This window comes from Rattus norvegicus, chromosome 1 (assembly GCF_021556685.1).
Source record: "Rattus norvegicus strain SHRSP/BbbUtx chromosome 1, alternate assembly SHRSP_T2T, whole genome shotgun sequence".
NCBI classification, from domain to species: Eukaryota; Metazoa; Chordata; class Mammalia; order Rodentia; family Muridae; genus Rattus; species Rattus norvegicus.
In genome coordinates, this window is record NC_141534.1 from 230,919,469 (window position 1) to 230,934,083 (window position 14,615).

At 39.5% G+C, this 14,615-nt stretch overlaps 1 protein-coding gene across 1 annotated transcript in view; it reads right to left on the reverse strand.

Moving 5' to 3' along the window:
- Positions 1 to 14,615, reverse strand: part of LOC148007876 (aldehyde dehydrogenase, cytosolic 1-like) — a 40,237-nt gene that overhangs the window by 7,057 nt on the left and 18,565 nt on the right. The window contains 4 exon segments of the mRNA XM_087601600.1: positions 1,966 to 2,130; positions 8,105 to 8,282; positions 9,401 to 9,507; positions 13,933 to 14,046. Of these exon segments, the coding sequence (XP_087457726.1) occupies positions 1,966 to 2,130; positions 8,105 to 8,282; positions 9,401 to 9,507; positions 13,933 to 14,046 (564 nt within the window).

A 14,615-nucleotide genomic window follows, 5' to 3' on the forward strand; every position in this document is an offset into this window, starting at 1 on the left:
CAGCAGCATTCATTCTCATATCCTGCAACAGAGCTTCCCAAAATGGAAGGACTGAACAACTCCCTGACTGCATCATTTTCTTATAAATATCCCAAAACGTAACTCCAGTTTTCTTCATTGTTTAAGTTACTGCACAAGATAACAGGACCAAAAAAGCAGTGCTTTGCTCTGATAGTAATCAATAGACAATGATTGAGAACAATGTTTATGTTTTAAACACCAATATATCGATGATTTAAATATCATTCATTTTTATACGTGGATACATTTGTGATTATAAAACTTGGCTAAAATAACACAGAGCACAAGTTTTTATTCAGATTCTACTTGTCACCCAACCATATACAACATTATCAACAAAGAAACAAACAACCAAACAAAAGACTTACTACCGGAAACCTAACTCCAGAACCATCCTTTCTAACCAAAAACTAAGTCTCTGTCAGGGGCTAGAGTAACAGAACAGGAAAGAAGAGTCCTGGTTTGTCTCATCCAATATGAGTCAGCTCTTCACTTCTACTGGAATCTCATGAGTAACACTCACAAGCAACTCAGTTGATATCTCACCCTCCAGGTAAGAGGAAACACTTGGATTTTTCTCTAGATACCTGTATTCTAGATATACAAAATGTCTATCTAAATTTCTGTATTTTAGAAATATGACAATCAAAACTAAAGAAATGAGAGGCTTCTTCGAATGCTAATACAATGTCCTTGGAAATGTGAACATGGATTGTAAAAATTGGCTCCGAGTCCATCTGCGTGGTATAAATCAGTTAGTGAATGTCACCTGAAGGCTAAGGACAGAACCTGAGATTCTAAACTCTGTCATGACCCCGTAACTCAGAAGAACAGCACTGTGAAAACTGGAAATGGGAAACAGGTAGAGAAGAGCTATGGTGGGTTTACACAGAATTGCTACAACTTGGGTGCCATGGTGTAGACTCTGGCTCCTATTTTGAATCAGCAAACGAGCTATTGTACTGTGTTCAGTAGAAGAGCATGAAAAATGTTTCCTTGAGTGAAGACTAGTTTCTGCTTTATTGTCTTTACTGACCTTGTTAATCAAGCTTGACAAGAACAATAACTCTAATCAAAGAAGAACTGTCCAATAAGTACAGGAATTTAGATGCATTTGGGGAGCGAATTCATCTAAACAACCTAAGAATTCTGGATGATCCACATACATATGATTTTTATTTCTGTTCTTTATATTTATTTCCTTTTCTCACAAAACTAAATATTCCCATTATCTCTTTATTTGTTGATATTCTGAAGGTAACAAAAATAACCTCTACCACATCAGGGACATGAGTACAAATTCATTGAAAAGGAAATTGTGATTTCAATTATTTGAGTCATAATATCTTCCTTTTGGTGTGTAAGACATGACACTTCCATTGTTTATGTGCACGAATCATTGCTTATACTAAAAGCCCTCAGGATTTTGAAGAATATTAGTTGTCATTTTAATCACAAACTAGTTCTTCCTAATTATACATTGAATATCTGGGTACCATCTATATTTGGTGCTCCTTAGATTGTGTCCTAGGAGTCACCCTCATTTCCCTTACAAAGGCAGTCCACTCTGTCTTTGTGAGCTTAGGTTGACTTTTTTATGTTTTTCTTATAATTGAGATCAGTCAATACTTGCCCTTCTGTTCCTGGCATAGGTAACTTAATATGTGCATAGTTATTGCTGGTTTAACAAATGACAGCATCATTTCCCATTCCTTTAAGACTGTGAATGAAGCACTTATAAAAGCTGTTGTGACTTATGTCTTTGATAACTTTGGAGGGCCCCTGGGTTCCTCACTGCTCATCTCGTTCACAAAATATTTAAGACTTTATTGTCAACCGTTTCAAGAAAATGATATTCAAGAAGCTGAGTTTTTAGAGGGACACACAGCCCATACACAGAGAGAACAGTGCAAGCCCAGAAACAGAACCACATGGAAACATTACCTCCTCTTTGGCAATGCGCATCTCATCGGTCACATTGGAGAAGACTGTAGGCTGGACAAAGAAGCCTTTATTCCCCCAGCGTCCTCCACCACACTCCAGTTTGGCTCCTTCTTTCTTCCCACTCTCAATGAGATCAAGGATTTTAACATGTTGCTCCTTGTCAATCTAGTTGATAGAAATCCCAAGATGAGACGTGATGATAAACATAGCATACTACAAATGAAGACTTCCAAAGTGCCAGCATATTTGTAGTAAATCTAATCATTCACAACAGGCGACATACATTCATCTCATTCTTCAGTATGTTTTCTTCCTCAACAATTTCCAGGAAAGAATGCTTGAATGTATATAAATTGAGTACAGGTAGAAAAGAATAGAAATTACTGACATGAGAATACATGAAAATTTCATGTAGCTGTTTTTTTTCCCATTTGAAGAAATGTTTTTTTTAACTGTTTAAAGGCAAACATTTCATTGAGCCTGGCTTACAGTTTCAAATTTTTAGTCCATTACCATCATAGCAGGAAGAATGGCAGCATGCAGGCAGGCATGATGCAGGAGAAGGGGCTGAGAGTTCCGCATATTCATCAGAAGGCATCATGGAAGAGACTGTCTTCCAGTCAAGCAGTAGAAGAGGCTGTTTTGTACTGGCCAAAGCTCCAAAGACCACCACCCTAGGAATTCACTTCGTTCAAAAAGGTAGCATCCACTCAAATATGGCCACACTTCTTTTAATACCACTTCTTAGGGCCAAGCATATTAAAACACTACAGTTTATTTCTACTATGAATTCTTTCATATATTTCAATATGATTAGGACATGCAAAGGCTTTAACACATTAATTACTTTCATAAGCTTTCTGGCTAGTATGTGTTCATTTATGTATTCAGAGACTACCGTGGCATGGAAAGGATTTTCACCTTCAATACACTCACAAGGTTTCTGTCTAGTATGTATTCTTTTATGTCTTTGGAGTCTACAGATATGCAAAGGCTTTTGTAAGATTTTTGATTGACTAGGGATAATCTCAGCATTCTTTCTCAATACCTGGTCCCATTTAATAGTTTTTATGTGCAGAGGCTTTTATTGTTTTTGTGGCCAGTCTAAGAAAATCCATAGATCATGATATTACTATAATAGTTTAAAAATATATCTTTTAAATTTTAAACATAAAAATTCTGATTCTTTAGATTTGAGGTGCTAAAAATCAGATAAATAAATAAATACCATAAGCATTTCTATGGAAAACATGTTTGGCAGAATAAGCTATCTTTTATTCCAGGAGATAGAGAAACATATAAGCATTGTTAGACCTGGGACTTCCAAAACCTTCTGTTAGTTAAAGGCCTACCATACCATCTATCTGCTTGCCATATCGCCTGCCTTCTCATGATATATCTAATAACAAAAATATTTTATGTTTATGTAGACAGCCCAATAGGAAATTAGAACAAGAAAGAGGAATGACAAAATCACTCAGAACTACAAATTCTTCTGGGCTATGGGATAAACATAACTATAAATTTGAAAAAAAAATACCAAATCTGATAAACTCAGTAACTACTTCTATGTAATCTCTGAACTCAATGGTTACAAAAAATACAATGACATTGAAAGAAAACAGTAATTGTTTCACTTGCCAGCTACTTTATTACTTTGGGGATTCAATGCTTGCCAATGGTTTTGTCCTAAGACTTCTCTAATTGGGTATTTGTGCTCAGTAGACCATTCCAAAGCATTCTTCCAAATTAATTGCATCAGAGAAACCAATAACGAAATCTCTTTTGGGGTTTATGGTTTTGTCAGGCTCCTCTCTCAAGGTATAATTGGTAGAAACGTCCTCCAAGTTTTTGTTAATTGAATTCAGGTTATACTTATTTTAAAATCCAAAAAAGTTTCCTCAGTAGTGAGGCACACTGTAGCATATTTAATGTGAAAGAGTGACGACACCGAAGTCAACATCCAGTCCCCACAACACAGCTCTCAGGAGTGATTCTACTGGCATTTAGGGAAATAGATGTTGTTGCGGGGTTTCCTGTTCACTGTGTGGGGTTTAGCAGCCTCTGTTAGAAGATGTGAATAGACCCCATAACCTTGTTATAACAACTTAGTCTCCAGATAAGGTCAGTGTCCCCTGTGGGTGTGTGGAAAACATCCTCTGGTTGACGATCACTGATTCAGAGAAGGATCCAGAGGCATGAGTGAACTCAGAATCAAAGGTCTAAGAGCTTGTAAAAAAGAACAAGAAGCACTGAAGCTGCAGGTCCCCTGCTCTCCAGACACCACCAGAACCTGAAGGGACAGAATCAACAGTTCTCTGCACCCAAATCCCATGGGAGGGAGAGCTAAAACTTTAGAGAGGCAGACACGCCTGGGAAGCCAGAAGAGACTACACTCTGCTCACATTTCTGACTCCAGAGGAAAACACCTAACACCATCTGGGACCCCAGTGCACGGAGGCTCCCGGAAAAGGTAGCGCAGGCCTTCCTGGTGGCCACCCTCTTGGAGAGCTCAAACGCAACACCCCACGAGCAAACGAGCTGCGGGACCACAGGTAAGACCAACTTTTCTGCTCCAAGCAACCTGTCCGGTGAGTTCAGGACACAGGCCCACAGGAACAGCTGAAGACCAGTAAAAAGGAAAAACTACACGCCCAAAAGTAGAACACTCTGTTCCCATAACTGGCTGAAAGAAAACAGGAAAAGAGGTCTACAGCACTCCTGACACACAGGCTTATAGGGCAGTCTAGACACCATCAGAAATAGCAGAACAAAGTAACACTAGAGATAATCTGATACCGAGAGGCAAGCACAGGAACCCAAGCAACAGAAACCAAGACTACATGGCATCATCGGAGCCCAATTCTCCCACCAAAGAAGCACTGAATATCCAAACACAGCAGAAAAGCAAGATCTAGATTTAAAAACATATTTGATCATGATGCTGGAGGACTTCAAGAAAGACATGAAGAACTCCCTGAGAGAAACGCAGGAAAACATAAATAAACAAGCAGAAGCCTATAGAGAGGAATCACAAAAATCCCTGAAAGAATTCCAGGAAAACACAATCAAACAGTTGAAGGAATTAAAAATGGAAATAGAACCAATCAACAAAGAACACAAGGAAACAACCCTGGGTATAGAAAACCAAAGGAAGAGACAAAGAGCGGTAGATACAAGCATCACCAACAGAATGCAAGAGATAGAAGATAGAATGTCATGAGCAGAAGATTCAATTAAAATCATCGACACGACTGTCAAAGATAAGATAAAACAGAAAAAGCTACTGGTCCAAAACATACAGGAAATCCAGGACTCAATGAGAAGATCAAACCTAAGGATAATAGGTATAGAAGAGAGTGAAGACACCCAGCTCAAAGGACCAGTAAATATCTTCAACAAAATCATAGAAGAAAACTTCCCTAACCTAAAGAAAGAGATGCCCATAAACATACAAGAAGCCTACAGAACTCCAAATAGATTGGACCAGAAAAGAAACTCCTCTCATCACATAATACTCAAAACAACAAATGCACAAAATAAAGAAAGAATATTAAAAGAAGTAAGGGAAAAATGTCAAGTAACATATAAAGGCAGACCTATCAGAATCACACCAGACTTCTCACCCAGAGACTATGAAAGCCAAAAGATCCTGGACAGATGTCATACAGACCCTAAGAGAACACAAATGTCAGCCCAGGTTACTGTATCCTGCAAAACTCTCAATTAACATAGATGGAGAAACCAAGATGTTCCATGACAAAACCAAATTTACACAATATCTTTCTACAAATCCAGCACTACGAAGGATAATAAATGGTAAAGCCCAACATAAGGAGGCAAGCTACACCCTAGAAAATGCAAGAAACTAATCGTCTTGGCAACAAAACAAAGAGAAGAAAAGCACACAAACATAACCTCACATCCAAATATGAATATAACAGGAAGCAATAATCACTATTCCTTAATATCTCTCAACATCAATGGTCTCAACTCCCCAATAAAAAGACATAAATTAACAAACTGGATACGCAATGAGGACCCTGTATTCTGCTGCCTACAGGAAACACACCTCAGAGACAAAGACAGACACTACCTCAGAGTGAAAGGCTGGAAGACAACTTTCCAAGCAAATGGTCGGAAGAAGCAAGCTGGAGTAGCCATTCTAATATCGAATAAAATCAATTTGAGTGAAATTAAACAACGACATTCATATTTGCAGTGGATCTAACTATAAAGAAGAGACCCAGAGCCCTGGGAATTCCTGGCTTTTGACAACGAAAGAGAGAAGCTTGTTAGCAGCCCAGAATACAGGACCTCCAAGAACCAATTACAATATCATTACATCATAGAAAATGAGAAGCCTGCGGAAGAGTAAGGAATGTTCTACTGCTTAGACCTGTGGAACAGCAACTGAGATGAAACATTGATTTTAAGAGTGAATTGTCAGCTGTATGTAAAATTTCCAGACTAAGAATTGTCCATAAGAATTAAAAGTTTTGCCACTTGAGGAATGAAGGCATTAATAACATTTTTGAATGTTTCTTCTTTTTGGTGTGCATATGTGAGTGTGGTGTGTAGGTGTGTGTATTGGCATGTATGTGAGCACAAGTAGGAGCAAATGCTGATACGTCTGTGCATGCATATTTGAATGTATGAAGGTACATGGATGCCAAAGGTTGACACAGAGTATCTTCCTCCATGGCTTTCCATTTTATCTACTGAAGCAGGCTCACAAAGTCATAGCTCCAGTCTAACCAGCTAGCTCACCACCTTGAACACTGGGATTTCAGGACCCGCGGATCCCGGCCCGCAGCAGCTCTCTGCTCCCAGACCCCGTGAGAGAGAGACCCAACTGCCTGGTCAGGTGGGCACTCCTGAGGCTGCAGAGCGGAAGAGACCACCAACACTGCTCACCCCTGCCCACATCCCTGGCCCAAGAGGAAACTGTATAAGGCCTCTGGGCTCCCGTGGGGGAGGGCCCAGGAGCGGCAGGACACCTGCCTGAGACACCGCCAGAACCTGAAAGAAACAGACCGGATAAACAGTTCTCTGCACCCAAATCCCGTGGGAGGGAGAGCTAAACCTTCAGAGAGGCAGACAAGCCTGGGAAACCAGAAGAGACTGCTCCCTGCACACACATCTCGGACGCCAGAGGAAAAAGCCAAAGACCATCTGGAACCCTGGTGCACTGAAGTTCCCGGAAGGGGCGGCACAGGTCTTCCTGGTTGCTGCCGCTGCAGAGAGCCCCTGGGCAGCACCCCACGAGCGAACCTGAGCCTCGGGACCACAGGTAAGACCAAATTTTCTGCTGCAAGAAAGCTGCCTGGTGAACTCAAGACACAGGCCCACAGGAACAGCTGAAGACCTGTAGAGAGGAAAAACTACACGCCCGAAAGCAGAACACTCTGTCCCCATAACTGACTGAAAGAGAGGAAAACAGGTCTACAGCACTCCTGACACACAGGCTTATATAAGGACAGTCTAGCCACTGTCAGAAATAGCAGAACAAAGTAACACTAGAGATAATCTGATGGCGAGAGGCAAGCACAGGAACCCAAGCAACAGAAACCAAGACTACATGCCATCATCGGAGCCCAATTCTCCCACCAAAACAAACATGGAATATCCAAACACACCAGAAAAGCAAGATCTAGTTTCAAAATCATATTTGATCATGATGCTGGAGGACTTCAAGAAAGACATGAACACACTTAGGGAAACACAGGAAAACATTAATAAACAAGTAGAAGCCTACAGAGAGGAATCGCAAAAATCCCTGAAAGAACACTGGGATTTCAGATGTGCTTCTACACATAACAATCTTTTACGTAAGTGTACAGAACTCAGGTCCTCAGGGATATATGAAAAATGTTTTACATATTGATTCATTTCTTCAGCCCTACTTTTGGTGCAAAATTATGACATGGCTCCTATATGTTTAAAGATACTTTTAAAAAATGGCCAATACAAAACAGAATCATATCTTTGCTATTGGAAGTTAGATTCTTTGAGTCAGCAGATGAAGATAATATCAGCAAGTGATGAGCAGAAATAAGAAGTTATGCAGATTCCATCAAATTAGGCTTCAAAAGATTAGTTTTCCTTCTGAAATGCTGTCCTTCCAATGTTTACTCACCTGAGGGCCTTGACTTATTCCTGAGTCCAGAGGATTTCCTAGAACATATTTCTTAGCCCGCTCCACACTCCTCCTAACAAATTCATCATAAATGGACTCCTCAACAAAAAGTCTGGATGCTGCGACACAAATCTGACCCTGGTGGAAGAATACTCCTTGGTGTGCAAACTCAACAGCACTATCCACTGCAAAGGAAACATTCACATGAGAGAAGAAATATTTTCTAAAGAATACACACACAATTATATTTCTCAGATGCAATATGGTAATAAATAAAAATGAGAAATCATTTGATTAGACATATTCATTATATACCACCATTTAGAAGTCAGGTAATAAATTAATTTTATTTACCGTAGAAATAATAACAACAAAGGAAATTTGAAATCCGCTCTGACTTCTGAGAAATGTAGATTTGATAAGATCAAATATCATTGCAAATAATCCCATATTAATTCCATTTTTTTTCTTCAGGCAATTGTATTTCTTTTAGGTGTCAGGTTTTAACTAGCTGACAATAGAAATCTGTATTACCTATTATGTTTAATAATTTCATAATATTATTGAATATTTTGGTCAATAGAAAGTGCTATTTTTCTGAAAATGACATGCAAACAAATAAAACTTTCTACATTAGCATAGTTCATCCTATCCTTACTCTAGAAAAAAAATTTCAAAATCTAACTCAAGCCTAAATCAGAAAAACATACAAATTCATCACATAGTTTAGATGGTACAATATGCCTACAATTTTGTACTGAAATATTGTGGATTCTACACAAAAAGATGTGGCACGTTTTAATGTATGTGTCAATTTCTTAAATGAAGAATATTCAGCTCATGCTTGTAGAAATTTGGTGTGAATCTGTGGGCTATAAGTAGATGTTGAATGTATGGTTGAAAAAGATTACAGAGTGAAAGACTAGAAATCTTGTTAACCAAGCGGTTGGTTCTAATATCGTCACTAAATATCACAATAGTGACATCAAGAAATTCCATGAATAGCAAATTCTGTGATAAGGAATTATCAAAAACACATCAAAGATCCTAGATGAAGTTCATTTATGCTACCTCGGAATGATACTGGGAAGTAGAAATCTATTCCAATCCAGGACAAAATCACATCTGTGCTTAATATATCTACACTATGGAACAATTTAAAAGCTTTCCAGAGTCACCACAGACTCTAGTTAATTCCTTTCACCTTGAAGAAAAATCGCTTGCAAGACTCTAGGTAACTGTGACAGTGTCAGGCATCAGGGGGAAGAAGGTGAGATGTTAACAAAGGACATGTACTCAAAGTCAGCATCTGCAAACACAATGCAAGGGCTCTTTCCCCCAAGCTCCAGGGTGACCCTCTTCAGATTGCTTTTCCCTGCAGCTTCTTTGATTAATTTGCCAACCTGAAACCAAACATTGCCAAGAAGGAGGCTTAGCATGTTCTCGTGTAGATAGATTCATTTAATACTTTCAATTTATAGGACATTTCTGCTACCATTCAATTTCATTTGGAAGAATCATTGAATGGTGTTGTTCAAGATCTGGCATCTTCAGGTGTAAAGGCTTCCATCATCAAGTCTGCAAACACAAGATAAATCAGCAAATGCTCGTGGGCAGGAGATCAGACATCTCAACTGTGAGAGCTGACTTCATATTTGTACATGATGGTTATTTTTCATCTTCATCAGAACTTCCTCTCTGTATTTGATCAGGAATACTCAGCAACACTTCAGGGTATTGACATGTCATCAATCTAGTGACCTTCAGAGTACTCTGTCCAGCCAAACCAGCATTCTTTCAAGTCTGGACTGACTCCATGTTGGTCCTTTATTTGGGATCAGCTCCTGGCACAGATCCTTATTAAGTCCTATTCTGATGATTCTAGCTGGACATAATTTTTTTCCTCAGGTCTTTTGAAGCAGCACATGGAGAGGAACCTGAGTCAGCCTCAAACGGTGTCACGTATATCTGTATAAAAATCCCAGATGCCTATTTGTCTATTTACAAGAGTGGGCTCACTGCTAACCCTCCCTCCTTCCCCATACCCCTAGTTCCTTCTACCTGCCTCCTACTTTTCCTTCTCAAACACAAAATGCTTTTCACAGAAGATGTAGGGGTAGGGGGGAAGAGAGAGAGAGAGAGAGAAATCCCAGTCTGGCTCTGAGCTCTGGAATCCCACGATTCTCATTTCTTCTTCAATTCTAATCGTTTCTTTCAAGAAAATACATTTATTTTGGTTTATTCTATTTTATTTTTATATCCTTTCCTGCCTAGAGTATTTCCCATGATCACTTTTGATTTTGACTTCTGAATCCTGGTTTAATTATTATTGATTCTTCATTTTATATCTATTGAGAGCACAATAGGCTTTATGTTCTTTTTATACGTAACCTTCTTTTTTAATTGTCTGGTTTTCTTTTCCTACACCATCTACTGGAATGTAATGAAAGGTTTCTATTTCATCAGGAAAATAAGATAATATTTAAGTCGATATGGAGACTGAACTGCTATTGTTTATTAAGCAACAGAGAAGTAATTTGCTAAGATGTTCAGTCTAGAAGAACTTCAGGGGCAAAAGGGGAGAAGAGACTGAGGGAATGGAGGTCCAATGACCAGCCTAACTTGGGATCTATCTTAGAGAAGTCTCCAAGGCCTGACACTATTACTGATGCAATGGTATACTTACAGACAGGAGCCTAGAATGGCTGTCCTTCAAGAGACTACACAAGCAGCTGAATGAGACAGCCACAGATACTGACACCCAACCATTGGACTGAAGGGAGACACCCCTATGGTTGAATTAGGGAAAGACTAGAAGAAGCTGAGGAGAAGGGTGACCCCAAAGGAAGACCAGCAGTCTCACCTAATCTGGTTCCCTGAGATCTCAGACACTGAGCCACCAACCAGTGAGCATGCACTAGCTGGTCAGAGGCCCAGGACACATATGCATCAGAGGACTGCCTGGTCTTGCCTTACTGAGAGAAGCCTCACCCAACCCTCAAGAGACCTAAGGCCCCAGGAAGTGGGGAGGCATGGCAGGGGACATCCTCTTGGAGATGGGGAAGAAGAAATGGGATGAGGAACTGGGAGAGGGTGGATCAGTAAAACAATGAAAGTAATAAAAAAATTCATGAATAAATTTAACTCTGAAATTGGATAGAATAATAAACAGTGAGCAAAATACAGAAATAGTGGACATGCTTAGGAAAATCCTGCCTGAAATTTAAACTTATACTCAGTTATTTTTCCCATGTCTTCCTCCCCTTCACTTTTCCCCGTCCTTTCTTCCTACATGCTTCCCTTTCTTTTTCTTCTTTTGCTTTTTTCTGTTATTTTCTAAGAACATCTCCGTAGCATCTTAATCTGGACTTAAATTTAGGATCCTTTGCTTCCATTTCTCAACTGTTCAGACTCCTGAATTCCATTGCGTCTGACTGTTAAAACATATTTCTTATTACCGTTTTGACTTGAGAAGATTAAGAATTTTATATTTTCTATAGAACGAATCCCAGTATCTCTTTTTCTCACTTATTTTTTGGATATAATTTACTGTAATATTTAGGCTGTCATAGCTAACTAATGTTTGGAAAATATTAGTAGAACTAACACTGAAACTCCTTAGAAACAGGAGGGAGCAAGAAGTCAGGAAAGAGGGGCTTATATACACAAAGCCCCCTGGGATGTGAAAGACAAAGGACTAATCAGGAGGGGAGAGAGCACAGTGACACACCTCCTATATTAATGTGAGAAAGTGAAAGAGTGGGAGGAGGAAGCAGAGACTGGAGATGTTTCACAAACACACAGTGGGGCTGTCTGAGTGCTCTCGCCTTTACTGTGTAAAGCGGCGGAAAGTGGGTGCTACAGTTCCTGTGCTTTTCAAATCCACAACCTCATGTTAGAAGGGCGATTCAGTTTTCAGAGATATATCCCTCCATTTGAACCTAGAAATTGCCTAGTGTTCTAATTTTGTTGCTGTTGTTGTTTTTCAGAAGGTAAACAGGCGTAAGAATAGCATTATGGGAATGACAAAATGGCAAATATTTGAGGATTAGTTAAGACAGTCATAGGACTAAACCACAAACCAAAGAGTACACATTGGAGGACCCATGGCTTCAGCTGCATAAGTAGTAGAGGGTGACTTTATTTGGCATCACTGCGAGGGGAGTCCCTTGGCCCTGTGGAGGCTCATGACCCAGGATAGGAGAACGCTAGTGCACTGAGGCAGGAGTTGGTGGGTAGGTGGGGGAGCATCCTTATAGCGGGAGGGGGAGTGAGAAGGGATAGGGGTTTTATGGAGGGGAAACTGTGAAGAGGGATAACATATTAAATGTAAATAAAACAACCAATTTTTAAAAGAGAAAAAAGACAGTCACAGGATAAACATGCCGCTATGCTCAAGGCCCATCGGCCTCTGGCAGAGACAAACTGGATAAGTGCACCTATGATCTGGGCTCAAATGCCGCTTGCATCCCCTTTACACAGGGTGTGGAGTTCCAGGCTTCTTCTAGCCTGCCTGTTCTATCTACTGTGGTAAAAGCCTCTCCTGCTGCATCATGACTGCTAAAGTTATTAGCATATCATAGAGAGCTTGCTGTAGTTTTTTCAGAGAAAGTCATGAATGTATGGTTGTTTTTGGCCTTTCTCAGTCAGAGATGTGCATGATACACTATTTTTCTCCTGCGTATGAAAAACAAATACACAGAGAAACACGAACACATTTGAAAAGATGAAAACGTCGATGTCTTCTTAAATCAATTCTCTGTGCAGATTTAAAATAATGCTGATGTGGTTAAAGGCAATTATAAGGAAATTAACTCATCCTCAGTTCACTATTTAGAATGTTTTCTCTTCTCAGTTTTAAAGAAATTAAAACCAACATTATTCCTTAAAAAGTTCCAAGTTTGAATGAGCTTTTCTTCTTTTGATCCCTTGGATAGAACTTTTTAAGTATCCTTTTCCTTCTCCAACCTGTTTCTTGTGAGAGTGGTTTAATCAGGTCTATCCATGTCCCCTTTTCATCCCATACCAATGACTCACATAATATCTTTTCGGTTGAACAGCTAATAATATTACAGCTTAGCAAAGCTTTACTTGAAACAGCATAATATCTACATACACTTTTGTTCTTAAAAGGAACTCATACAATCCCAAGAATTATACGTTAAAACATGACTTTGCTTGAAACTGCATAATATCCACATATTCTTTTGTTTGTAACAGAAACTCGTGTAATCCCCAGAATTATATATTTCACAGGTCTTCCTCTAGTCCTCTCTCTCTCTCCCTTTGCTGAGTCTTGTTATGGCTTGTTATGGTTGTGGCTGGTTCCTGAATTTCAACTTTGTATCTTTCCATAGTGGAGACAGAGACACTGAGAACTGAGGCTCTTCCAGCAGGAATGTGGAAAGAAGCAGATTTGTCTCCCTCTCAGAGTATGCTCAGTAGACAGAGTCTCAGACAGGAAGCTAAGGATGAAACTGTACCATTTAATTTTATTAATCCAGAGATAGCAATTCATACAAATCACTGTGGCCCAATTTGTATCTTCTATCACATAGTTTATTAATAGCTGACATCCTCAGAGGCTATTTCTCCTAAGAGATGGTAGTGATTACACTAAAAACTTGTTTACTAAACTCTTTCTGAATTAGTAACAAGTATTTTCTTTTATCCAAAATTTATCCACTTGCATTTCATAAGCATATTTGGAGTCAGGAATAAGGAACAAATCATTAAGCAACTTTTTTAAAGAATATGATGGCCGAGAAATGCTGCTGAGAGCGTGGGTCTACTTGTTAGGCATGAGACGTTCCAAAAAATGGCCCTACCTCTGTTGATCCTGTGAAAGACACCTTGTCTATGTCCATGTGAGAAGAGATGGCTGCCCCTGCAGTTGGTCCATAACCAGGGACAACGTTCACCACACCAGGAGGAAACCCTGCCTGCAAGTAAAGAAACAAACAGTAAACAGATCAAGAATTTAATTTCAAAAGACTTATGTGAGACATTGTGTTGTTTCATATGTTCACCTAGGGAGTTCTTCTATCAAGAAAAGTGATCTAGGTGTATTTGTTGTTTCTTCATGTTTTGGATTTCTCATCCATATGACCATACCTCCAAAGGTCATGATCCTGAGGTACACTATGTTTTAAAGAAAAGTCTGTCATAACTTGTATTAGTTATGCCATGTTTGCTATGATAAAACATTGACCAAAACGAGCATGGAAAGGAAGTGGTTTATTTGATTAATAGGTTATGGTCCATCAGTAAGGGAAGCCAAGGCAGGAACCTGGATCCAGGAACTAAAGCACAAACCATAGAGGAATGCTACTCACTGCCTCAATTTCTCTGACTGGCTCAGCAACCTCTCTCATACAGCCCAGGCCCCCCTGCCTAGGGATAGCATTGTTTATGGTGAGCTGTGTCTTGCTACATCAAGAAGCAAACAAAATTCCTCCATAAACATGGCTACAGGCCACTCAGATAAAGACAATTTCTCAACTGAGGTACT